The 27,984-nt window shown below is 42.4% G+C and overlaps 1 protein-coding gene across 1 annotated transcript; it reads right to left on the minus strand.

Moving 5' to 3' along the window:
* Nucleotides 1-1,453: 1,453 nt before the first annotated feature.
* UBE2G1 (ubiquitin conjugating enzyme E2 G1) lies at nt 1,454-27,984 on the minus strand. The gene is made up of 6 exons (XM_086475210.1): nt 27,867-27,984; nt 12,581-12,683; nt 9,489-9,586; nt 8,238-8,416; nt 4,416-4,539; nt 1,454-2,247 (listed from the first exon to the last, which is right to left on the minus strand). Exons 1-5 carry the CDS (start codon nt 27,910-27,912, stop codon nt 4,453-4,455), a joined length of 513 nt encoding a protein of 170 aa, XP_086331336.1. The 5' UTR covers nt 27,913-27,984; the 3' UTR covers nt 1,454-2,247; nt 4,416-4,452.

A 27,984-nucleotide genomic window follows, 5' to 3' on the forward strand; every position in this document is an offset into this window, starting at 1 on the left:
GCTGTTGAACTCGCTGAAAGCAGCAAGTACCCATTATCTTGAATTGCTGCCAGCTCTTTGGATGCGCTGTGGAGAGGGAAAACGAAGGGCAGCCCACAGGGGAAGTCCACTGCTAGGTTTAGGAAGAGTAGCTGCCTCCCAATGCTGAGTTTATGGAAAGAACGGCACCGCGCCGCTGAGATCCTGCACGGTCCCCGCTCTTCGATGTGCGATATCAGCCAGCTGGTGGGCAAGAAACCTCTAGGCCAGTACTCAAAACAGGAACTCAAATCAGCTCGTGTGTCTGGGCTCTGATAGCTCTGAAGTACTGCACACAGGTGCCTGCCTCTGTGAGCAGGCTATCCAATTAAAAGCAAATTTAGCTAATGATTTCTCAAAGTAATTAGTTACCAAAAATGTAAATGTGGACATTAACCACATCTATGTTTACCTAGATCACTTGCAGGAGGAAAACCTTTACTTGTAAGTCACCTTATACTTACTAAATGGCTTTTCTGTCCCACATGGCTGTCTCGCCACTGTCATCTCCTTCCACCCCAGCCCACCCCTCAAGACACCTGTAATATACACTTTTAGTATACACACATTGCACAGCAACCTGAAATGAAGTCCAGCCAGCTAGAAAATTAGTACTGAAGGCTTCTTACAAGATGACTCTTCAACACCAGAACTCTTGGCTTATTAGTGGGTTACTCTGTGCTGTTACAAGCTGTGGTAAACCTGCAGCAGAGCAGAGAACAGTCAAGTAGCTGCAAGTTCCTCTATAAAGTGCCTTTGGCAGGCTTTTGGAAAACTCTTGGTACAGGTACTCCAAGATTAGTATTTGCTCACTAGAGGGCCAAAGATGGTTACAATAGGAAGAAAGGTGTGTTGTTTGCTTTTTAATGATTTCAAGATAAAATACAGTATTCCAAATTCAGCAAGTGTTTCCCGATATTATGTTGTTTAAGATGTTCAGGTAAGTTGTGCTCCAACTGCAGTTACCCTTCCTATTTTGATACTCAAGACAGCCAGTTTGACACGTTATTATTGGAAAAAATTATATTTTGGAAGAACTCACTACAGAAGGTGACAGAATTCCAAAAATCAAATTACATGAAAATATACATCGCCATTTTCTTTGTACATTAGGTGAGGAAAACTCTGAAGTAGAAGGCAAAGAATATGAAGGGCCACAGAAGAGAGAAAGGGAAAAGGAGGAAAACTATTTTTCATACCAAACCCAGAAGTTAGTAACTTGAAAGCCTATAGATGTGCATGCTTGAACTCAACCTTGAGAAAAAAAACAAGCCTCCCCACACACCGCCCACCCCACAAACAGGCAATGAAAAAAGGCAAAAAGAAAAATTCACCCATGAGAAGCAGCTCATTCCTATCTTGGACTAACTTAGTCAACTGAACTTCCCAATGAACACGCTCCAGTCCCTCAGAAGTTAAAAACCCAGCAGGCTGCTCAAGGGTGCACCATGGCCAGTTTTATTGCTATACCCAATTCAAGAAGTATGTGCAATTGGGCTTAAAAAAAGGAGTGGACAGGGGGCAGGGGGGAAAGCACCTTTGAGACTACAGAGGTCATTATAAAAGCAGACATAAGTAATTGATAGCAAATCCTTTCAGGGTTTAATTAGGAAAATATTTAGTTCTGATGGGGGAAATAAAAGGGAGTACATTTCCAAAATAAAGATACTAAATTTTAATAAGCAAGAGATTTTAATTAAGCCTCAGTGGGTCAAAGGAAAATTAGAGTGGGGGGGGGGGAGAAAAACACAAGCCAAAAAACCCAACTTTATCCTAATTGGTTTTAGTTTGACATGCTTCACAAGTTGTTGTCGTGTTTTGTTTGTTTTTTGTTTTGTTTTTTTAAACTGCTAGGAAACAATGACCAGGGAGAGAAAAACCTGCTAAAATCTTTAGAATTTACACAATTCTATTCCTAACTACAGACAGCATTATTTGGTACAATGTGTATTTGTGGATGTACATGAACAGTATATATATTATCCGGATCATGTTGTGCTATGTACAAATCTTTACAATTCTTCCTGAAGGTTAAAGCAGTTTATTAGATTTCAAAACGCGTAATCATCTCGTGTTGGCACTTGTTAGGCTCTTGTCAGCATTGATAACTGGCATGTTTTATTGCAGCCCAGTTCCAGCCAGTGTTTGCCAACTTGTAACAACAGAAGTCCAGCAATAGGTGGGTAGAGTGCAGGAAAAAAAACAGTGCCATGATTCTCAACTGGAGACCTACAAAGAAATCACAGGTATTAAAATAAAACCCCTCATCATCCCCAATTATTTTAAAGGTGTTAAATAGCGTTTCAGGCTCAAGGAAGATACTCATTACTTGTTCAAGAGCTTCACATACCTCTAAACAGAAGATGCATAAATCCAAAATCATCACCTGAGAAAGACTCGAGTTAGTTCAGCATACTGTGTATCCACACTCAACTATCAGACTTTCAGGCTCCTGTTACTCGTGTTCCTTCTCAAGTGCACAGCGCGTAAACGTTTGATTATTCACACAAAAAGGGCTCAACACTTGTAGATTTATCATTGAAACTTCCGTGCATCACTTACTGTGAATGATGGATGCTGCTTCAACAGCGAAGTGCAGTACAAAATGACAGTGCAGTGCTTCAGTAAGCAATAACACCACAGCTACCAAGTCAGACTGTGCTTGTTTGAAACCAGCTATGTGGCCCCTTCTCATCCAATTCATTGCCCATCACTTACTTAGGAGGAGTCACCAGGACTTAGAAAAGCTTTTGCCTTCCAAAAAAGCAACACAGCCAATTACTTCAGTATTTGTCATGAGCATTGTTTCACCATGGCCAAGTTTAACATGGCAACAGAGCTGAGGTTAGTTAAGGATATTCTGGAGCGTTACAGTTACTCCCTTTCTCTAAGGGAGAACAAACTGTCAGCTGCATTAACAATTTTTACACTCTAGTTATAGACGGTTGTACAAGACATTCAGTTCCTTTGCTTAGTCTTTTGATCAGTATTAAGCATTTTTCATGCTGCCTCTGTGCTGGAGAAAGTTCTGTTCAATCAAAGCATCTCTGCAGAGAAGAGATACTGCAGCACTAGTTTGTCACAGATGGAGCCTTCCCCCACCCCCAACCCCCACAATTCTTACAAAAGTGTAAGAAAGGAAGTATCTCCTGTACAACCTTGGAGAAAAACTAACTAGAAGGAGCATTTAGTAACCTGTTCTAGTCGTTCAGACAGTACAACCCCTTTAAACTACATGCCATGCCATATTTCCAGTGTCCCCAAGTTTCATACAGTGAAGCTAATTAGTACATACGGGTTTGGGCTTCTCCAGCCAAATGGGTCAGAGCAGTTTATTTGCCAAACCAACTGTTAAGAAAAGGCAGCTTCAACAAACAGCTCTGTTTTGCTTTGAAAAATAAGAGTGGGAAATTATTTACTCATTGAGGAAGTTTTTCCTTGGCATACCAACATTTAAGTGACCGAAGGCCAGGTATTTAAGGACCATTTTAGTACAGAGCTTTCTACAAGAGCTTATTGTAAAAAATAAAGATCCTATTAAAACTAGGATAGGATTGTTCAAATTAGAGTAAGTACCTTGAGTCAGAAGCTTGTTTTTAACAGGGTGGCATAAAGTGCAAATATCACATCAGCTACTCTCAGGTTAAAGCTTGTCCAGGCACTCAGACGTGCTACAGCTCAGTTTCCAGAATACAGCCGTTTTTCAGAAGCTACTCCTGAGCCCTCCTCAGTAAAAAAGGTTTTGGGCTGCTGAAGAGAACACTACCTGTCTTGATATTACGTATGGGTAATCTCAACTTGATCCTTTCTGATATGCTAGCAGACTTTCTATTAAGCTTCCCACAGACACCTGAAGCAATCCTTTCCAAATGGTTCCCAACAACCTAAGTCTTATTTAAAACCTACATGCAACCAACATCTGCAAGATAAACCCCATATATATAGATAGATATAAAACCTTGAGATAGCAAGACAAGATACTTCTAAGATTCAAACAAGTGTTCTTTACAATAATGAACATGAAAGAATGGTTACTCCCTTCTGTTACAGCTCTAGTAACCCCTAAGCACTAATAAAGCAGGATGAATGCTGAGAAAGAGAATTTCAACTTTGGAACAGCACAAACACAAGATCACTAGAGAAGGTCCCCAGTCTTGGCAGAAGGGGCTGTAATTGCACACGAAAATTCTTTTAGTCTTTTGTATTGCATACAGCCAGAGAACTCCACTGAGACTATGCAGCTGAGAAGAAAGGTTTTGGGTTTTGTTGGGTTTTTTTGGTTTTTTTTTTTTGTTTTTTTTTGGTTTTTTTTTTGAGGGAAAAAAAATCAGTTCAGCAATACTTAAGCAGGAAATCCTCAACTCAGGTAACTGACTTGTCTTTAGAAGGATACTTACCCTGAAAAAAGTGAAGCTACTAGCTGCTGAATAAGTGTCACTCAAAAGCAGTTTCTTGGCTTTTTCTTACACAGCGGGCAACTTTTCTTTTAAATTCTCCATTTCTGTCTTCTCTCCATTCTTTCTGTAATTGAATAGACAGCTTTCAGATGTCAGTCCTATAACAACGTACAAGTCGTAGGAAGGCTCTTGCTGTTTATGTTTTCAGACATTAGCCATCTAGTCAACACCTAGACTTACTTACAATCATTGAGCTGAAAACCTGTAGCATTCAGGACTTTTGAAAGCTTGCTCCACATTTCTATGCAAGCTGCTCACAAGACAGTGAGGATGCAGCCTTCCCCCCTTGAATTTTAGGCATTCTCCAAGACTAACCTGGTGGCTACCAATAATTCACAACATCTAGGATGGAATCTATTTACTTCAGCCTGCAAAGTTGCGGCAAACTCACTCTAGACCACAAGCTATTGTTATGGGTTAGAGAAATTGTCTTCAACTGCAGTGATGAAAAAAGGTACACAGCTACTGCAGAGCCAGTAGTTATTCTGAGATTTTTAGGACATTTTCAAGCCCTTTCAATCCAGCCAGGACACTCCAGGATAGAAGCATAGAAATTGCAGTACTCAGAAGAGGCACAGCAGCGTCCTTAGAATGAAAACACCCCCTAGTTACATATGGCTGCAAGATACTGACTCCATGAGAAAGCCCTTAACAGAATCCACAGCGCACCTATGGGATGGTCTCTGCAACAGGCATCTGACTCCAGAACCGCATGGATGAAGAACCAAGACAAACAGGAAGATAGGCAAGAGGTAAGTCTGAACCTGGAGATGTGCACACCATGGTACTATGAAAACCCACCGGAAAAAGTGCAGCCAGTTACAATTTTTTTGTACCAGTCTCATGATGAGCTCAGATGAAAGCGTAGGAGCATCATATGATATGATTAAAGTTGACGTGGTCTGTGCTGCCTCACAGGCAAGAAGTGGTGGGAAATGATAAAGAACACCTTACTTCATCAAATAAATCCTACAGTTGTTGGGTTGATATAAGCAATATATTCTCACTGCTGGGGCAAGGGAGGGAGTTAAAAAACACACCACCACAGTTTTACCTGAAGCAACCTAGCACACAACACCTTTTCACCCCCTACTTGCAGTGAAGGTTGTAGCACGTTTGAGTGACAGAAAGTTAGGGTCACTGGCATATCCTAACATTTACCACCTCCAAGCTCACCCAGCCAGTCAGCACGTTGGAAAGCCCAGTATGACATATTTTTCCAGTGAAAGCACAAATAAGATTACTAATTAATTTGTTCTTTTTCAGCAATTAATACAGCAAGCATTTGGTTCCTCAGATTGGGACACAGGACACTTACACAACATGGCTTAAGGCCAAGAAAAGCATTGAATTTGTGCCCTCCTAGCTTCAGATTCTTAGGTTTTGTTTCTACCTTTCATATTTGTATTTCTATGAAACCAGTGTTCAGAATTGAATAGCAAGCAAAGTTTCCAATTTGACAGCAATCTCTCCAAAACTCTTATTTTACATCATGAACTGTTCTATTTGCCCCTCACAATATCTGTTCAGGCTCCTGTCCCTCATTTTTCTCCCACTCTAAGAGACAGCACTCCAACATGCATACTTAATTTTTCCAGAAAGCAGGTATATCCCCTGCTCCTATAATGCTGTGACCTGCCTCTAACACCTTATTCTCTAGACTCACTTTGTCTGCTTTAATCTCTAGTAACAACTATCTTTTGTAACTGCCAAGTACTGTTGCTGCAGTAAACCTGTACCTAGTAAACCAACTACAAAACATCTTGATAGCAGCTCTGAATAAAGCACATGAGCTGCTGATTCTTCATTACCCCGATGAAGTATGTTTTGGTTAATATGAAGAGGATACAATCTACAATCCAGCAGGAGACGCTAAGCTGCTCAAGCAGGACATTAAGTTTAAAAGTTACTTGGAACATCCAATACCACAGTCAGAAAAATAGTTCCCAACATCCAGAGTGATGTCATAGCACTGTCTTCACAGTTGGATTTTGTTCTTTCAAGCTTGCCTAGAAAAGGCTGTGTTTCTTTAAGATATTTTCAACCTTTACCATAAGGTTCAGGTAAACAAATCTATAGTTTTCTAGCTAACATCTCTCTCCAAGACAAAAACCATCACTCCTGAAGTAGCTCACAGAGTGGGGCACAATATGGAAATATTAAAATACTTGTGATGCTAGGAAGGGAACAAGCAGAGCTAAAAGTATAAGCTTTCTCCAGTGTTAGGTCAGCTACATTAGAATTCCTCAGTTTACAAATTCAAGTACTTTTAGCGTTTCACTAATAACTTGCTCCTTCGAGTGTTCTCAAGGTTTGCCAGCAGAAAAGGCCCACGTGTCCTGGGTATTTGTTTCCACCAGTAACACCAAAAGGGGAGGTCCAACACTCAAGAGACTTAAACAAGGCAATTCTTCACTAAGACTTTCTATCTCTCTTTTTGGGTTTCTTCCCATCAAGTTTGTTCCATATGAGACTATTCCCATGATGACTTTTCAGCAGAGCTCAACCATCTTTGGAAATACAGCACAGCAGATCAAAGGCTTCAGGAAATTAAACTCCCACCCACTTTGGGAAGGTATAACCTGCTCTGTCAAGCCAGCTAACATCCCTCTAGAAAACTTTGCACCTTCTGATTACCGTCTCCCTTTTCCTCACTCCCCCAGTTAAAAGACCTAGAACTCCTCCTTTGTGAGAGGACAGCATGTATTAGACACTGCTGAGCTGCAATTCAGCAGTAGTTCAAAGGAAAAAGCGTGTTGGTGTGTCTCAGATGAATGGGGCCTGAAGCCTGTTCCCCTACTCCCTGTCTCCACCCCCCCAAAACCCAAGAATTTTTTCTCTCTACCACAAACAGTTATTAGTTTAATTGCTATTCTGCTATAAACACAGCTCTTCTAGAGAGCTGCTATTTGTGTTTATACATCCATGCAGAACAGGCCATGCTCCAGAAGCACCATGCTGCATGAAACGCTTCTCACTTAGGACTGAACCCTGACTGCAGATTCACCCTGGTCTGGACTGTAAACCAGCCTTTCTTCCTCACTCCTTAGCCAGTCATTCCAGTCTGGGGCAACACTTCCTCCAGAGCTGAAGGCCAGGCGCCTCGTGAAGCTTTCAAGTACATTCTCATAGTACAGACCTACACAGTCAAACCTACGGCTTTAATCCATGATCCAGGAAGGCTGCTGTAGAAGTGGATGCAAAAAAAAAAAATCACAGCGTAATTATACTGAGGGACCCCACCACATTCTCTCCTTCCATTCAAATCAATAGATCTGTTAACAGGTTATAAAAGTTGGTGCATTATACATACTAGGAACAAAAAAAAAGGTTCCAGAATACATTAACTTCTGCAGCTAAACTTAATGGCAGCTGTAATCACCATGTGTGTATAGCCACACAGATTTTACAGCCAGCTTCCTTGATTTTTTAAAGACTAAAGGAGCTGAAGTTTATTGATTCAGTATCTCTGTGCACAATGCATTTAGTAGAGAGAAATGCATTACTGCAGAAAATAAATTAATCCGCTGCCTATGAAACTTGACAGCATCTCTCCTTTGCAATCTCTTCGAAGTTTCCCAGGGCTAACTAGTTATTCTCTTTGACAACATGACTCTTCTCCCAAAGAGGTAGCCTTAGCCTGCGATATAAAAGGTTATTCCAAAAGTTACTGTACTGTTTGTCAGACCAGAAGCAACACCCCATTACAAGTTCCAGTCTCTACACTGAAGACAATTGCCAGACCAAGAAAACAAATCTTACCGCTGCATCAACGTTAGCAGGAGAATCACCATTGGGATCTGCCAGCATAGAAATAACACTAATCATTATAGTTTCCACTGTGTGAATGGGAAGCCAACGTTCCTCAGGTTTTTCATAGCCGTATTTGTCTTCTCCAGGCTCATGAAGAATTGAAATGCAGACATCGCCATTCTTGTCAACTACAAAATAGAACAAGGCATATTTCAGTAATGAACAACATGCTGGCATTTCTTCAGGATAGTTATGGAACTGTTAATCTTCACTCCAGCTAGTCTGAAAGCATGTTAGTGAAGACAGGAAAGTAATTAACTATTGCAGAACTCAATCTGTAACAAATAGGGCTTGCTGGAAGCCTGTTATTATGCCTGGACTTCTGGCAGAAAGGGCACATGGGGAGGAAGAACTTAATTCTAACATCACGCTGCAACTTTCACAACTATTTAGACAGCCTTCCAGTAAAGCTTTTTCTGTTAAGTTCAGCAATCTGGAGAGTGACTTTTTTTCCACAGCAACAGCATCAGCTGGATGTTACTGCAATATATTGGAATATGATTTAAGCTGCTGGAATTAGAAACTGCCTGACAAGTACTCTGATATTTCCAGAGCTAAAACTGACACAGCAGCAAAATATTCCCTGTCCCTTATGACGGGAGCACTGTGCTGGTCTCCTCCTAGCTTTCAACATCTACAACTTCAATAATGACTTCAGAAACAGAACGAGTACTTTCCCTCCCAATAAAAACCTTCTTCCCTTTATTTTACCTTCCCATCTACATCCAGCAGTCCGTAAGTAAATGAAACACTAGGAGTCTCCTCCTTTGGAGGGACTAAAGACGCCGGTATTTCCTTTCATGCTTCACCAGAGGACAACCTTGGGCCTTCTATACTGAACTGCCAAGTTAGTAATACTAAGATGAAATATTTGAAGGTATAACAAAAGGCAGCTACAGAAGTCAAGTTTCTTCTCAGACCAGAATTTCACACTTCGGAAAAAAATAATAATAAAAAATCCCTGAACAGTTACCAAGCATTCAAGAAGCTACTTTCAGCAGCTTCTGAAAATACTTTAGGAGCAGCCGCTAGGAGCGGCACTATTAAAAACTCTGCCATGGTTATTACTCCTTTATGAATTGAAGATGGCAAAGAAAACAGAGTTTCATATTTCTAACATGAACAGAAATGTATCCATTTGTCTTCACCGCATTTTAGTTCTTAATTGCAAAAAGAAATTGAAACTTTGACATTTCTTACCATTTGGATGCCAGATTTCTGTGATGAATTTCATTTTTGGCGGCCTCAGTGGATAGTCTTTTGGAAAAGTAAGATGAGCCTTGAAAACACCACCTTCACTGGGGAATCAAAAATATCTTAGTAGAGTTTCTTGTAAGCTTAAACTGAAGATTGGAACTTACTGATGTATCAAAACCTCCAAGTTTACCCCTCACACAGCTTAACATCATGTTGGTAATTAACAGTACCAACACTTCCATATGCAAAGAGTTTCTAGATTGAGAAGATCCTTTCACAAGATACTGCCAGTTCCTAATTCTAAAAAAGGTACAGCGTTGGGGATGATGTTCCAGAGGGGAAAAACCACACACACACACACACACCAAAAAATACCAAAAAACTGCCCAGGAATTCACCATCTGGAATTACAATTTAAACCTTTCCTCCCAGTACATTTATTAACAGCAAAAAAAAATATTGCCAATAACCCCCCTTCTCAAGTACAACCCAGCAGATACCTGTTTATTTTCTCCTTTAGACATGTCAGTCCTAATTTCTTGGTATCAACCTGCAGCAATGAGCCTCAGTGAAAAGTTACAGAAAGCTTTATAGTTGTGTCTACAGCATTACTTTGTAAAAAGAATCCCAACACTTCCTTTTCAACACCAAGCTAAAAGGGACTCGGACATGACAGCGACATACCCACTAAACCAAAAAAACCACAACAATAAACAAGAGACATTGATTTTTCATGTGGAGTTACAGGCCCATACTTAACCAAGGTAACAGTTTGTTGGTTTTTTTAAATAACTAGGTTTCAATACCCAGGAATAGTCCCTTCGAAAAGTGGGAAGGCCTATATTAAATGGAGAGCCTTATAGCTGGAATACTTCACTCATAAGTACTGTAACATTTGCCCTGTCACTGTCATTTCTTGTAATTGAAGTCTAACAAAATTTGAAATTGCAGAGGGAAACATTACAAAAACTGGAACATAACCTCCAAAGAAGGTGGCATGGGATGTGCAGTATGACAAGCTACTCAGTAGCCACACAGACAAAAGAATTGGTGTAGAAAAGACAAAGCTGTTCAGTGCAGTTTTTTTCCTGATTTGTAAATGAGTAGGAGCCAGTATCCAAAGCCCACAGGCTACTGAGAAAATAACAAGTTTACCACCACTAACCATAGATGTGCAGTTCTAGCAAGTGTCTCAAAATAAAACCCCTATACCCAAAAAGCACTAAATCTAAGCAACTTGGCTCTTAAAAATAAAGGAGCTGAGGGGATCTGAACCCACAGTATTAGTTTTCCAGAAGTTTTAGAAAAGGCAGCTAGTTTCCAAAGAATCCTTGATCCTGGGGAGGGTAAGAATTCCAGAAACATTGGCTATTTTAACATCCGTACTAGTCAAGACAAAGGAAAGTTAGGTTACATGTGTTGACAGTCCCAAACCAGTTAAGTCCTTTCTTTCAAAGCAAAAAAAGTTCTTCTTTCCCCTTTTAAAGAAGCAGATCCCAGAGCTAGTAGGCTGTATGGCATCCCTGGTTGCCCCTCATCAACTACATATAAATACAGCTCTTGAATTAGACACACATTAGAAACTAGTTAACGAAGCACAACTGTCAATCGGGGAGATCAGTGCCATTTTTAGCAATATTCCTGATAAAGGAGTCTGTCAGTAGTCATGCACTGACTCGTTTTAAACTCAGAATAAATAAAGTAGGACCAGGAATGAGATTAAAGTTTGAAAATTTTGAACCGCCTGGTTAAGTTAAACTGTTACATTGTCATCATAAAACAGATCAGGGAGGAAGGATTCAGTATAACACCACCTTGAAAAGCAGCAACTAGGGACTGGAACAGAAGAGCTTCTTACATGAAAAGCCTCAAACAAGCTCAGTACCTTATCGAGTGGGGGGAAAAATGCTATTGCAAATTTTAACATATAAGAAAAGGTTCAATTAGAAGCAGTATTTCTTTACTGACAGTATTTCTAAAATGGCCATGAGAATATAATGGAGCCACTACAAGACTATTCAAAAGAGGTCAACAGAAGTTGGAGAATTCATCTCATGCAAGACTTGAGAATCACAGTGTAGGGAGCTTGAGGAGAAGCAAAGCAATTCAATTACTGTGCTTAAGTACTTATTCAGAAGTCTGCAGACAGAGATATACAACAACTTCACGTTGGAACTAAAATTGACCTCAAGTAAATGTCACTAGGCTTTTTGTATCAGTAATTTACCACTAGAGCAGCTTAATGAAGAACATAGCTCATCTTCAAGAGCTACACTTTACACTGACCTCTTCTGGGCACAGAACCTTCTCCCAGGAGCTAGAGTAGATGACCGTATATAAATGAGAAAGAGAAATCATTCTCTCAATTAGCCAGAGCTCTTTTTTTTAAAAACAACAAACCCACACTGCATGTGCCAGAGTGCTTCAGGTATATAGCAGTGCAAAAACACAGTGAACTTGAAGTCCTGGAAAAGAAGTTACTGTATGAACTACATAGTTTTTGTGTTCAAATGTCAATTAGAGAACCTAGACCTTAGGATGAAGATACAAGCTTTTTGAAGCCCATTGTGCAATGTCTGCCAACAATTCAAATTTGTTCAATACTGAAGTACTCTAGGTCACACTAGGAAGTTCTCCCATCTCAAACTGATAGCACTCAAGGCTAATTCTATGGTCTGCTGCAGTTTCCCCAACTACATCCCTCTCGAATATTTTCCTACAGTCCCCAGCATGAAGCTGTAAGAGTTTTAAATTGTACTATCAGCTAAATGAGAGCTTTGCAGCAGTAACAGCAAGTAGTGGATTATACCTGCCTTAAACACGCAAGAAAACAGAAGCTGCCTCTAAGTACAGCCTATTCATTCTCATTTCTACACAAGCACAAAGGGATCAGTGTTGCATTTTCCCTGGGGAGCAAAGCAGTTTAGAACTTCTATATAGCAAATTCAGCTATTTACAGGTATTTTACTAGCAACAGAATGGCATTACCTAACTTAGTCAATATGAGGATTTAGGTTATGTTCTACTCACTTAGACCAAACTAGAACTAGTAAATCCAAGTTCACTTAAGTTTCTGTATAAGTATCAGTACTTACTATAGTGTATCTGGAGGACCAATAATAAGGACTTCCCATCGATAAAGATCATTGTCATCTATTAAGCCCGCTGAAAAGCCTTCCACTGGATTTTTGTTGAGCTCTGTGTAGGAAAAAGAATTTAAAAGTGACTTTAGGTGTCTATGATACGCATTCGCTGGTTTTGCTCATGCCTCTATACATGACCAAAAAACCCCGTGACTTTCAGTGATTTGGCGCCTACTGATGGACTTATGGCCTGAGTGAGTATCCTCCACTCCCTACCACACACAACAGCACGCTGCCAGAGCCGAGACCCATCATCTGACTCTAAAACTAAGCACATCATGAGCAAAAAAGCCAAAATAACTCAGAACTGTGGGACATGGTCTCCTAAACTAGATACCAACAGGCACGTGTGCAAGTCAGAAAACGGATTTTCTACTAACAAAAAAAGCCGTACAGCTTTATAAGAACCCCGATGAGCCAGATTAAACTGAAGTCTATCTTTAACTCTAGAAAATGTTAACAGAAGAACAAAGTCACACTATGGTTTTATTTAAAACTAACATCCTACTTCCCTCAAATGATTCCTTCCAGAATCTGAAAGCATTTGAGATCTGTGCCCAGTGCATTCTGGAGCTAATGATTTACTACATTCTGAACTACTAGAAGAAAGCATAGAAGATAAGCTGTTATCCTGTTTATGTTTTGGAGGTTGTTGGTTGTTTGTTTTTGTTTTTTGTTTGTTTGGGTTTTTTGGGGTTTTTTGGGGGTTTGTTTTTGTTTTTGTTTTGGGGTTTTTTTGGTGTTGTGTTTTTTTTTTCCTTTTGTTTCACAGTTCTCTCCACTCATGATAAGCAATACAAGATTCTAAGTTCATGGGCCAATTCACACAGTTAGTGCCAGATAGAAGGCTTCTCTGGAAATAGCCATGCAGAAGTCAAACCTAGAGGCAGACTCCACTGAGCTTCTGTTTTCAGCCTGCTCCAGGAAAAAAAACGTAAGATTCAGAAATTAACACCTCGGATGAGTTCTGTCTAAAATTCAACTTGGGGTGGGAGGGGAGAGAACATCTCTTAACTGATAGCTTTGGGTCAAGAGCTAATTTAAATGCTATATTGATGCCAAATTGAAATTCTTGATCCAACACTTCCGACAGTACATACAAAGTCCTGACGTATCTATCTAAATAGAGATTATCCTATTTAGGACAGGGTAAGGGGAGAAAAAGTTATTCCTTCAACTGGTCAGTAGTTTCCAGATTAAATTAGGGATTTTTTTTGTTTGTTTTATTTTACAGTTACTACTGCACTTACTTTAAATCCTGACAGACATGATACAGCCCTCATTATTACACTCCACAGCACAGTCAGCCTACATATTCCCTCTTTGTAAACCCAACAACTGTATTTTGCCTTGATTTCTAAGAATCACAGACTTAAGTTCAGAGGTCCTTATAATGCCCTCAGGTACATACAGAAGAACTTCAAGCGAGAACCTCATTCATACCTTTATGGAGAAACGGCTACTGTTAGGTCCAAACTGATTTGCTCATAAGCTTGCAGTCACTGTTTGGCACTGTTCTTCACTATTTAAAGCACAGTTAAAAAAATGCAAGAAGAATCAATTCAAGCCCTACAAGAGACTAAGTCCACGCAAGGAAAAGAAAGTGCTCCGCTCACGTGAAGGACCAAGGTCCTGAAGAGGTAGATAGCAGAAATACCAACTTTGTAATTCAGAGTCAAAATTATCCACATAGATGACTCAATGCTAAAATCCCAAAAAATGTATTGGAAGGGCTTTTCTTAGAAGCTACTCAGCAGGGGTTTAGTCAATGGATGAGGTCAACCATTCACTCCAAGTTGCAGGACAAAAGACTTCGGTATTGAACCAAATCATGTTTCTCAAGACAACGCCTGAAACAAAAGGTAGTATCGCAGGCTATTTAACCAAGATACAAGCTTCAAAACCAAAACCTATAGCATGGCCACACCTCCACTAAACAGACCAGTTTTCACCCTCTGGCATCTATGAAGCTTTGTGGAAACAGCTGCATGAGCTTGAGTAACAGTTCTATTTAATTTTAGGTTAAAGGGGCAGAGAGACTAGGTCTCACATGGACTAGTTTCACATGGACTTCATCAGTCCCTTACTACCTCCCTACTACAAACATTCCTCCAGCATCAGATATTAGAAGTTCCACCACATTAGTAGTTGAATATAACCTGCTTTTTCATGCAGGATTTTATTAAAAAAATTTTGTCTATAGCTTGTGCAAAAAAGCCACCTCTGTTCAGAACACTTCAAGTCATCCTTTTGGATATCAGATTAGTATTGTAATACAGAATATCCAGCATAACAGCTACAGAAGTCAACAGAAAAAGTTCAAGTATTAGATTTGAGTACCTCACCTTAAGACTTTCAGACTTGAATTTAAGCCTCCAAAACACAAGTTCCTTCATTTCCTCAGGGAGAAAATAGTTTGGGCCTGTGTAAACTGCTATAACTCAAGCTGCTCACATTTAGCTTCCTTATTGTTTGCTAGTTATCACTTCTCAGTGATAAGACTGTAAACAAGCCTGCCAGAAGTTCAGACTCCAGCAAATTCAGCATGCTTCTGTCTAAATATACCACACTATTTTAGAGTCCAACATACACATTTTCTTCTCCATTTCTTGATTTGTGCTATTTCAATTTCTTTTTACATCTGTCTCAGCCTGCAAATAACATTTTTTTATCCTCAAGTCCTTTCAAACATTTTCATGTACTTGTTCCCAATGAAAGCCAGCTCTTACACTCTGACTCATACCCAATACCTTGCAGCACTGTATCGCAAGAGATCTTGTGAGAACAGTAAGATTGCTGGGTGCCAACTCTTGTAATGCAGAAAAATCTATAAACTGTATGAAAGGGACAGCCATTGACAAAAATCTTCAGTTACAGCAGTTATGGAAATTTGCTTAGTGGATGTTGCCTATAAAGCAAATTATGACGTTACTTCTTTGATAGGAGGTGGCACTGGTGTCTGCTTGTAAAAGGTTCTCTTTTTCCTTCCACAGTAGGAATATTGAAGCATAGTTCAAATCGCTACTGCTTGCACAAATACTTCAAGCTGAGGTAAAACAACGGATATAAGCTCAGGCACCTTCTCCACCAGAGGTATGCAGAATTACCACAGGCAAGCTTAAATGAGCTTTTCCATCCAGATTATTTATGCTAAACTGAACATCAACTAATGGCTGGTTGGCAGGCAAGAAAAGGAAGGCTCAGGAAGGTTTTGCACTGGGACACAAAAGACATCATCCTTGGCTGCTTTACCATGCTAAGAGCTGCTACTCATTAAAACTTGCAAACACTGAAGGCTAGGGTTGGTTTGGTTTGGGATTTTTCCCCTGGATATAGCCAGTGCTGCTTATCAGAGAAGTTAACTAGTAGTACCACCTATCTCTTCAGAAGCTGAGACTCACGCAGTAGTGAAATCCATGCGCCAAACTCCCAAACGAATAGTGATGCCACCATGGCAAGAAAAGAGCACGCACACACACACTACACTCAGCCACAGAAGCCTGCTGCTAGGCAGAGGGACTGCTGCCCACCAACCAGAGCCTCTGGTAACACTGACATGCACTCCAGAGCAGGAGACACCTGTTCTCTACATCTGTCATTTCCTACCCGCTAGTCATTAACTACTTGCAGCCTGAACAGGATTTTTCCTAGGCGAACACATGGATGATGAATATGCTTCAGAAAGCAAAGGATTCATTCCCTCCTCCAGGCAGGGAGAGGGGGAACAAGCTCTTGGTGCAGGTCCTCTACACAGCCCTGCTGAAGAGCTAGAAAAGCAGAGAAGTTAGAAACCTATAAAGAACTGGATTCCTCCACATTGTTTTTTCAACACTCAATTTTCCTTTGAAATTTCTTGTCTAGCTAAAGATACACTGTATAGATACTTTCTAAATGTAAACAAGTACATTAACACATTTCCATCATGTCTGTGCCTAAACAAGTGCAATTTACTTGTTACTACTGTATATTACACTCTGGTTTAGTATTTTTGGCATTTCTAATAGTTCAATATAATAGAAATTTTTCTTCTCAGAGGAAAAAAAATTCTTACATTCAGCCTAGACGCAGCTTCAGGTAGAGTCCTTCGCAGCTCAAGCAGCAGCTGACAGCCAAAGCAGCACAAACCTGGATAGCTGCCACGCAGCAACATACTGGGAAGAGTCCTGTGGCTGCTTTAAATTAGACACTCAGTTCCTTTCATTCCAGTCCTGAACCAATACCTGATTTGGGAGGTGAGGAAGACTAAAGGCCCATAATCCTACAGAGCTGTTTAAGTTCAGAACAGACTTTAATGGCCAATGCCTACCCTCCCACATGATCTGCCAACACAACACAGTGCTCCTTCAGCAGCTTAGCTTTTACTAAAGCAGAACTACGTTACTATTGCCTTAAACTTGAGCCAGCACAGCACTATAAGCTGTGCTTCCAGTTTCAGTGTTTAGGTTACACCAAGCTACTGATGTTCCCACACTCTCTAAAACTGCCTTTATATAAGCCAAGAGACTTTGACCAATCCAAAAGCAAACCAGCATCAACAAAAATGACTAAGCAGAAAGAGCCCCATGGCTACATGTCACAGCTATGTACGGCATCTAAACTTTTCAGCTTGGTGTTTTACCCAGCCAACCACTGCATATGAACACTTCAGAGTATATCAAGCTACATTACAGTAAAAAGCTTTCAAAAATATAAGCTTCTACATAATTTTTAATAACAGCTTCTTTAGTAAATTACACAGTGGTTGAGTTTTGTGCAGCCAGTGGATTGAGTCCAGCACAAAAACAGACACCAGACAGCCCAAGTCCTGTCTAAGGCTTCTGGAGAAATCATCTAGCTGACTTACCCACAGTTCCCAGAACAAGCAGGACATATCAGAGCTTCACATTTGCTATACATTAGGCTTGTTTTTTCTTCGTTGCTGTTTGTGAGTCTCAGCACTAGTCTGGGAGCTTCTAACAACTGTACAGACTGAAACCCCTTGTCCTAGACTCTTCTTCTCGACAGCCCAAGCTGTGGCTTCCATATAACTATATTACTTAACAGCAGTCAGTTATGATTTCCAAGACTTTCCTTTCTGCCTGCATACCCAGCTGTAAGTCTCTGATTCCAGATTAGGGCTGAGATAAAGTAACATGATCTCCTTGCACAGATGCATTCCCAGAGCTCTCCATATTATCTGCTTTCATCGTGTTCTGTCTTGCTCCACAAGCTCATCCGTGTTCTATCTTGCTCCACAAGCTCATCCAAAAAGTTTAGACAAAACACAGCATGAGGTACGCACACTCCTGGTAGCCGCTTTGGCAGTGACAAATAAGATAACAATTAAGAGAGAACAGTTTTAGCTGTAGGAAGGACACTGTAATTATTTTGGAGTGAGACTGAAGCAGTAAAGACAAACCTGTCTTAAGAATAAGAGATTCTACCAACCAGTTCAGTAGCAGCTTTAGATTTGACAACTTTAGCCTGGCAGCTGACTAATTTCCAGCGCTCCATCTGACAGCCCCTGTTGGTAAGGGCAGCGTTACAGACTTCTACAAATCTAATTTTCTTAGTTCAGAGAATTTGTAGGGAGGGTTGTAGAGTTAGCATTAACAGGCAAGTTGCTCATGGAAATCATCTCAGTGCAGTGCTACACAGCTTCTTGCACTGCTGCATCATCATGCTTTGCTTGCCATCTCCCCAGCTATACCTGTAGGGCCTTCCAAGGATTCACATAGTGAAGCAGGTTTTGGAAGGATGGAGGACAAGGTTGTGGGTTTCTCATTTGACTTTTGGTTTTACCCTCAATCAACTTCTTAGCCAGGGCCACAGCTCAGCTCTGTGAGCAAGAGGACGGCAGCACTAGCCCAAAGTAAAGAGGCAGAAGCTCCTGTAACTGCCACTATAGGTCGGTGGATTAAGGTTATAGTACCAGAGAAACCTGACTAGATAAGAGACTGGAATTCCTTTCCTAGTAAGGTGTCATGTTATTCTAGGCATAAGCTACAACTCAAGTTTCTTCATGGTGTATGTTCTGTAGCTCCACATTCACCTGAGTTGTGGCATACCTGAAGACAGCTAACCTGAACTTTCAATTGTCTATTTAGTAGAAAACTGACTCTTAACACATTAACCGGAAGCCTGCAGGTCTTTGGTCCAGCCTTGTTTCTTAAGGAGTTCCCCAGCCCCTTATATCCATGGAGGTGGCCACTGATAGACGTTGTCAATGCTCCTTCAGACATTGATCTCAACGCAAAGGTCTCAAACCCAGCTCTCTCAAGAGTCTCAACTAGAGGACAGATACCCAGCTACCCAGCTGACCTGGCAACCCAGTTCACCTAGCCCACAATCTGTTCCCATGCACCATTTTACTTGACTCGTAAAAACAGGCAAGAATACAGATGACCTATTTTGAGACATTTTCTTTCTGCAGCACTTTTCATAGATAGAAACCTCCTATGTACACACACTCAAACCAGTCCTTTCCCAACATCCCACGCTTACCACACACAGAAGGAAGGCCTCTTTCTCCCTCCCCCTGATGTGTTTGCCATTAAGCAAATGTCTGAACTCAGTAACTTAAGTAACTGTGCAGTGCAGTGTGCCTACTAAGCCCACAAGTCTTTTCTCTCAATATGAAGATGGTGTTCCAGTTATTCCTGTCCAAGTCCGCTTCCACAAAACACTGGAAATACAAAACATACTGATGAAAGCTTTTGAATTCCATGGTATCGTTTAAAGTTTTGAAATAGTTATGCTTCCAGAATTAAGATTCTCAGCAGTACATTTAATTTAGTAATTTAATTCAAATTAGTATCAGTCATGTAATCTTGGTAGAAATTGAGATAAACCATTTCCTGAAAAGCCCTCTTTGACTAGACTGCTTGAAGCATGCTGTGTAATCCCATCACACCAGAATCTAGCACAGTTGCATCACCCAGGCCAAAATGGAGGTTGAACAGGTCTGTTAAAGAAAAACACCCACAGCACCATTCCCAGTGAGGTCTGAAATTTAGGGGGAAGTGGTGTGAGGAAGGGAACATGTATAGCTAAAAGGATTGGAAAAAACCCCAATTTGGAAGTTGACATCTGAAAGGAAGCAAGTATCTCACCAGGAAACATTCAGTGGTTTGCCTATAGTCAACTGCAGCACATTAATCTATTACACTCAGTATAACAGAAATGCCACCTTCATTTTGTCCTCAGTGTCTGATGCACGTTCCCACTATTAAGAGTCAGACAAGTATTAGGCGAGTGCCTGCATCCACCTGTATTTGAGTCAGTCACCCTCAGCAGCATTCACTAGAGATCTTATCAGGGTAAGTAGTTCCTGAGACTCCATGATTATCTCATCGCAAAGCAGGTGTCAGGAACAGGTCAGATGAATCACACTCTACATGTATCTATTTCTCTCGTCTACAAAGGAACCTACAGAGCTTTAGATGTCTACTGCATACGACTGCTAGAATTTGGCAAGACAAGTGTCATCCTAGGTGCCAGTCGCATCAATGTAGTTGAGTTTAGCATGGACAGCAGGAAAAGTTAATTCCTTAACAGCTGTTTGCAAATTACCAATAGACTGAAGCTACAAAAAAGATTCCACCCAAGTATCTTCTGAGCAGTCACATACACATCAGTCACGAAACAGTACTGTGGAACAGAGCTAAGAGCTCTCGGATGTGTGGCTTACATACAGGAATAGATTCTAGGAAATCCACTAGAAGTCTGTATCACAAGACTATGCCATAGGGAGATGTTAACATCTGAAGAGTTCATCATAAGCTTTCCTCATCATATGCATAAGTTTCTGTGCAAGTCAAGGTCACTTTTCCAGCTTGTTTTCTCTCTTGCTTATAATATGAATAACATGTTTGCATATCCTAATTTGAGCTACATTGATATTCAGAATTAAGATACTTGTCTAAATGACTCCTGACAGCATCACCTTTTAGATCAGCACCAAGTACAAGCCAGCTAAAAAACCAGCCAGCTTGACCTACTAGGTGTTGTGACAACTACACAGAAATAGGTTTCCCTTAACTAACAATCCACAGACAGACCGTATGTCAAAGCCTTTACAAAGCATTTCTATCAAAAAGTCTTTACTATTATTATAAACCTGTATAAGCACTGCTAACATTCATGCCCAGGAGAGCAGTTATTTTTATGGAATCCTATTTCAATTAGATTGCTATACTTAGAATTCTTACAAGGTCTGGATATCTGATCTCTGTTCCAGCTGATATGCCTTGGACCTGAGAAGCAAATATGAACATTTACACTTGCAGGATGGCCTAAAACTCAGACCTACTAGATTCTGTAAGCGAAAGGTCTTGCCAAGACCAGCCTACTGACAGATATCCACACACCACTGAAAACTGAAGCACAGAGCAGGTGCAACATGGTCACAACAACAGGCCTGCACATGAAGTGTTACCCAGATCCTGTTCGCATATGTTGGAACAAAAAAGCAGACACCGTGAGTTTCAAGAGTTACAGTGCCTCTTCCTCACCCAAGCCACCTGCTCTTCTTTCTCCAGGCACCTAACTTGGCAGGCTCATTTTAGTATTTGGTTAGTTCACGCTGTCAGAACAGCGGCCACCATTCAGTTCAGTTCACTTCAATAGAACCCAATCCCTATGTTGGAAACAAAAAGCTGTATTTTAGATCAAAACAGAGGCTGCACTGAACACATTACAGGAAACAAATTTAGCAGAATGACTACTTGAGGCAAATAAGTCTTACTTCGAAAGTTCACTTCTTTCCAAACTGTTTAGAATAGGTCTTTGGGTGATTTAAAAACAACTCGTACCAACCACAAAAGGGACCAAGTAATCCTGTCTTAGTTGACTACGCATGTAGTATTGAAAGTCTTTCTTGCATTTAAAAAAAAAAAATGAAGAAATACAGAAGAGTCAAGGCAGAATCAGTTATAATGACAACACGTGGTTTTATTTGAAGATTATTCACTCTACTCGATTTATCCCAGATCAGTTTCTCTTAAAAAAAATTATAGCAAATCAACAAAGCCTTACAGTTTACAGTTCTGCAGCAGGTCCGTCACGCAAAGCAAAACGTTTTAGTGGGATTTGGCTTATTTAACATCTCCAAATAAAGATCTTCTCAACAAAGCAGGAATTCTTCTAACAAAAGTATTTTTTCAATAGGTATTAATGTTGCTCCTTATTTACCAGGATCTCCAGCAGCATTCTCCCATTCCACTATTCTCCAACAGAACTAGAAGAAATCACTCCACTGTCAAATCCAGATTATGTCCAAACTCTAGTCTAACTTACAATGCCTTGTTCGGGAGGAGTAGAGAAGGAAAGAGCTCATAATTTATGGTGAGCTTGGTTCTTTCCCTGAAAGATTAGTAAGCTGACCTAGCCCGAGCCAACTGGCTGTGACTACAGCTGACCCATCAAGGAGGAAGCTTATGAAGCATTGTTTCATCCTGTTCAAGCAACTAGTTGAGTCATCAGGCCCCTCCATTCTGAGGTTTAGCTAAACCTCACTTTCCAAAACTACCAGCATCCCTGAATTTTTGCTCTTGTGACTGCTGTCAAATACTCTTTTCTTGGAAGAGGCAGAGTTCAGCTTTTTTCTGCAAGAGGTACATTTGAAAAACTAACAAGCAGCTAGTAAAGTTTGCTGCAAGTCACATCCCTTACATCATTTGCAGTGCAACAGAAATTCAGGCTGCTTGTAACTGCTCACACTCTAGGCAGTATAACAAGGCATGCATTTCAGCAATGATATTATCTATGAAGTCATCATGAGCAAGGTAGCTTTGATGATTCTGTCACACATCCTCACAAGAAGCAGGATTATCTTATCTGCTACAATGGAGCCCTAGACTGCAACAGCGTTAAAGCGAGTGGTACACCCATGCTGTATCTGAGCATCCCAAAAAGCATCAGAGCAAAGATTGATGGTTAGCTAAAAATATGAAAGAGTCCTTTCAAAAAAATATGCAGGGAGATGGGTGGTGTTTATAGCATTTTAAGGGATACTGAAATTAAGTTTGATATGTGCAGGACCTTGGAGTCTTAACTGTTCAGGATAATACAGAATATTACTGACCTCTCCATAGCAGCCAACAGGCAGACTAGCATCAACTTAATACTTCAGATCAGGGCCACTCAAATGATTATCTTGCAGACAAAACCTACTGTAAGCCAGTAAATAGCCAGTACTCAACTATAAACAAAGGCTTCTTATACCACCCGCCACCCAAGAGATGGGTGAAGATCTCAGCTTCAATTAAGTGATCTTAATTCCCCAATTCCCTCAGAATTCACTACTCAAATATTTTAAAAGTAAACCCTATGTAATTGCCAGAAATTCAACTAGCTCAACATTACACTGCAAGATTTTTCCACACAAGGAAGCAAAATTGTTGAACTGTCACATTAAGTATTTAAGACCTTTACCAACTTGTTAATTTTTAATTTGACATTTTTGCTTTGAAACAGGAGCTGTATACACTTTAAATTGAAATAATGCCATGTTTCTCATGTTTGAGAACAATATTAGCGTGGATTTTTCTGTATCCTAAGTTGGAGAATATCTACAACACAGTACAACTTCAGCCAACAAGGGCACGGTTATTCCCCTGTTTATGTTAAAAAGGACTCGCACTTCTGGTTCCACTGTGCGCTACCAATTTAACTGCACCCTCCCTACACGATTTTCCTGGTTGAACTAGACACATTTGCCTACTCTAACAAGTCTCTGTGTCAGCAAGGATTTGGCAGAAAGATGAAAAAAAAAAAGCATTCAGAGAAACACCTCAGTCTGCAAAACCCTTGGACTTGACAGCTCTGGAGACCAGAAGAGAAGCTTTACATTCTCAGTTGCCTCGTGCCTCTTTTTAAGGAGTATGAAGTTTTGGGGCTGTGCAGAACACAGTTTATCTTCCTCCCACCTCCTCAGGGGGCTGAACTCTGCTAATCTAGTGCTACATACTTGCTGTCGACTTTTTTTTGCAAATTCAGAGGCACTTCATGCTTTTAGTTTTTCTTGCACCTTACCCACAAGAAGAAGTGGACAGGTCATGGCTTCTATTTCACATTATTACCAATCCACAACAAATTGCTTTTCTCCTTCAAAAAAAAAAGGGCATCTGCAAGAACAAATATGTTTATTAAATTTTAAGATATTTCCAGAAGCTGCTAGAGCTTACAATTAAGTTGATTTAAGAAGGAGTAGCCATTTAGCTTCAGACACCTACAGAGAACCACCTCCCTTCAGCTACTAGCACTCTAACTGGCTTTGGTAGTCAGAGATCCCTGCTCACCACTTCACTTAAACACTTAAAAAAAAAATAAAAAGTACCCAAAGTTCTGACTATCTTGAACTGTTCTTGTGCTTAAATGGAGGCAAGCACACATCAATATAAAAACAGCTACTATGTTAACTCCCTGGTGATACAGCTCAGTATTTCATTAGCAAGGACATTGTGAAGCTACTTAGTACTGGCGTGGGAATACCAAAACCAAAAGAACAACCCACAACTAACTTCTTGAACTCATATTTTGTGCCTGTCGTTGAATATCCCTTCTCTTACGGCATTATCAGCATCCAGAACATGCCACTTAAGTTGACAAGCATGCTGTATATATGGTGCTGTGGTACTAGTTACCTGCTCCAGTTACAATACAAGCCAGCTTGCTCCAAAAAAAAAAAAATACAAGTCTGTCTTCATACACTTATTAGAGCAGTCTTGGATTATGTTGTCAAGTTTTGTTCTCTGTTTTGATAAGAGCCATGGTTTTAAGTCTCACTGACAACAGAGAAGACATACCAGTTGACGTTCACTTTAATGAGCTGTTTTAATTCTTGAAGACTTTGTTCAAGTGCTCCATGCCATAAACACCCATCTTCCCCATGCCTTTATTAAGAACCAAAGCACAGGGAAGACGAAACAGGTAACTGTTCCGAGAACTACTGTTTCACATTCCTTTCTCCTCCTGTCATTGTTTTTTTTCCCTCTTGGCATTGAAAAGAGCTATCCAGGGTCTCACCCATTAAAGCATTTTTATATTCGTCAACTGGTCCACCATTCCATGGGTTTCAGATTCCCCCTTCAACCTCCCTCCACTTCTGGATGTCCTGCTCCAAGTCCAACAGCTCTGACTCGAGATCTCTTGTGCTTGAATAACGCTAATTTGACAGGTGAGTATCTAGAGCAATTTAAACTCGTGTAGATCACGTAACTCATATCCACTGCCTGTTTGCTGTCCTCCAAAACCCAACCTGTAGGTACAACCCAGTGACTCACCACACTTGCTATAAGCAAAAGCTGCATGTAGCAGAAGGACTGAAGTATCAGCCCCACCAGGTGAAAGAATACCACAATCTTGATTTTTTTGTTTTGAGGTAGAACAAGTAGTGTGGGTGTAAACAAAGGGACACACTGAAGCAGGTGAGACTTGGAAGAAGACAGTCAGCAGTAGGGAAGGAAGATCAGACATCATGAAGCTCAGTCTCTGCATTGCGACCTCAAGCAGCCTGCCATCAGAAAAAACAGTGTCAGACTCTAGTTTCAGCTCAGTTCAGGTGTTGCTTAGGTTATCACACACAGAATAAACTATTTTCTTTCTCAGGTCAGTCACTCCAGATAGCACTTTTGAAGAGTTCAAGACTCTTCTTTAGTACTGACCACACACTTCAGTATGTACACTCACTATCACTTTTAATACGGTTTCAATTTTTTTTTTAAATACACGCAAAAGTATACCAAAGGCACTAATACTACTTAAAACACAGAAGACCCGCAAAAGACTTGCATGTTAAAGGCAAATGGTTGCAGTACTTGAATCAGTACAGCTGAATCTGTATCAGTAATAGGCAACTGGAAAAGCTTACCAGTTTTTCCCATTACACATGAAGCCTTTGGAAAAGAATGAGCAGAAAGGTATACTGAGGTTAACACCCAAATTAACAGTCTACAAGCCCACTTACATACCAAACCAGCCTGTGCTTACTGAAGTTCCTAAAACCTCACAAGACAAGAAAAAAAAACACCTTACACAACATAAGATGACAGGTAATACTTATTACCAAGAGGCTTCAATTAAATGCCAAACTTTCTTCACGGAGCACAATTAGTCAGTTAAAAAAGAAATTCCAGACAGCTGAAGAACTACACTAGGTTATCAAAAGCCCATTTTTATCAAATTTAGAGAGCAACTATTCGACACTACTGCTTCCCTAGAAGGATCACTTACAGCAAAGAGAAGCTTCAGATCAAATCCTGTCTGAAGCTCCTGCAGTAAGCTTATATCTTGTGTTATTAGCACATCCGAACATGCAGGCACCTCACTGACTGTCACTAACAACTTCGGCAGTCACTAAGGCATTAAGAGGTGCATGCTTCTGTCCGGGAGTGCAGCCACATTCTGTACGAGATTTTTTTTTTTTTTTAAAAAGAATGTCACCTTAAAGGGGTAAAAAGATCCTGTGCTGATAGTTAACTACATTGAAGTTTCTCAAAGTTATCATCAACTAAAACCAGAAGATAGTGCTGGAGATACAACACACACAGCCAGCCTGCTATACCTGGTTATGCAACTTCACCTCCTTACTGCTAACGATGTCGTCTTCCACTCTCACGCTTTCAAAGACATTACTGAAGTCTCAAGCCAAAATCCTCCTCCAGTAATTCCTGTGCCACTCAGCGACCCTGTCCCTTTGTACGGCTACTCAGCAGACTCCAGCCAGCGCTGCATTTGCCTGAGTTTAGGTACACCTACCACACATCTCCTTATCTGGGTAGGAAGCAATTTTTACGTAAGGGACGAAAAAGGCAATCGGATTCGCCCAAGGTGCCGGCCAGACCGGTGCGTTTTCCCGAGGGGATTACTCTACCCGGGCCGCGGCAGCCCAGAAGGCAGAGGATGCGGGGCACATGTGCGAGTGGGGGAGGGAGCGGCGGCGGGCTGCCCGCCGCACCCGGCTGCCGGCTCGTTTCTCTTTAAATCTGGCAGCGAGCGACACATGGAGCTGCATTGTGCGCCCCGCCGCCCGGGCGGCCCCGCGCATGCGCGCCGCCACCGGGCCGGGCCGCGCCAGGTCCCCTCGGCGGTGGCGGCGGCCCACCAGGGCCAGCGCGCGCGGCCGCCCGCCCGCCCGGGGACAAAGGGAGGGGGCGGGGGCGCGGCAGCGACAGGCGATGGCGGAGCCGAGCTGCCGCCCCGCTCCCCTCCGCCGCGGGCCCGGCCCTGCGCTCCGGCCCTTCCTGTCCCCGAGCCCAGTCTCCAACTCCTCCTTCCCCGCACCCGTCCCGCCCTCTCGCCCCCGGCGGACCCCCTCGCCCCTCCCTGCGGGCTCCCTGCCCCCCCCCCCCCCCCCCCCCCCCCCCCCGCAGCACGCGGCGGGCAGCCCCGCTCGCCCTCCCCAGGGCCGGCCCGCCCGGCTCCCGGTGCTGCCCGGTCCTCTCCCTCTCGTCAGTGCCTGCAGAGCCCCCAGCTCCTCTGACAACAAAGGGGGAAGCGGCCTCCCCCTCCCGATCCGCCCTCCCCGGCGCAGGGCACGGGAGGTGAGGGTGGGAGCCGGGGAGGGGAGGCGGGACGGGGGCACCTCAGGTCCCCACAGGAAGGTGTGCGTAGCGAGGCGGTTCACCTCGGGCCTGAAGTACCGTTTCCAGGGGGGGAACCCTCCCTCCTACGCTTCTTTTCGGGCCCTGACAAACATCCCCTCACACCACGGAGACTTCCCCGCACGCATTCCCCACTCTGCGGGGAGGAAAGCTCCGGCTCCTTTCCCCCTCCCCACGCCCCCCAGCCCCGGGAGGACAGGGCCGTAAGAGAGATCGGGGAGGCTGCCAGGCATACGGTGGGGGCGGGGGGGACGACACAGGCGAGCAGAGCCGTTGCCAACCCCCACTTCCCTGACGGGACGGGGGCAACGAAGGAAACGCTCCCCCCCCGCCATGACGGCCCTCCGCACCCCTCCCCCCGGCTCCCCTGGCAGCGATCGCCAGGCAGGCTCCCCCTCCCCCCCTCGGCCTAGTTCCCTCAGCTCCCGGCTGGGCAGGAGAGCGGCGAGGGGGGGCCATAATCTCCCCTTCCCCCTCACACACACACAGCCCCCGCCGGCCGCCCACCCCCTCCTCCGAGCCGGCGCCCCTTCCCCCCACCGCAGGCCCCAGCCCCTCAAAGGCCGGCCTCCACTCCCCTCCCCACCGCTCCCCTACGTCCCCGCAACGGATCGCCTCCCCCCCCCGCGCCCCCCGCCGGCCGACAGCCCGGGTACCTGCTAGTTGTCTCCGCAGTAGCAAGGCGGACTGGAGCTCCGTCATTCTCCCCCTCTCTGCCCGTGGAGGGAGTCCCAGCGGCGGCGGGGACGGCGCGGCTCCTGGTGCTGCGAGAGC

The sequence above is a fragment of the Leptosomus discolor genome, chromosome 18 (genome assembly GCF_034619465.1).
Source record: "Leptosomus discolor isolate bLepDis1 chromosome 18, bLepDis1.hap2, whole genome shotgun sequence".
In the NCBI taxonomy this organism is placed as follows: Eukaryota; Metazoa; Chordata; class Aves; order Leptosomiformes; family Leptosomidae; genus Leptosomus; species Leptosomus discolor.

What these genes read in the sequence shown, in the direction of transcription:
- UBE2G1 (XM_086475210.1), bottom strand. Translation starts at nt 27,912, where the DNA reads ATGACGGAGCTCCAGTCCGCCTTGCTACTGCGGAGACAACTAGCAG. An exon ending in AGAAATCTGGCATCCAAATG is followed by an intron (nt 8,417 to 9,488) that starts GTAAGAAATGTC and finishes TCTATTTTGTAG; the next exon opens with TTGACAAGAATGGCGATGTC. An exon ending in CTGCTAACGTTGATGCAGCG is followed by an intron (nt 4,540 to 8,237) that starts GTAAGATTTGTT and finishes ATTCAATTACAG; the next exon opens with AAAGAATGGAGAGAAGACAG.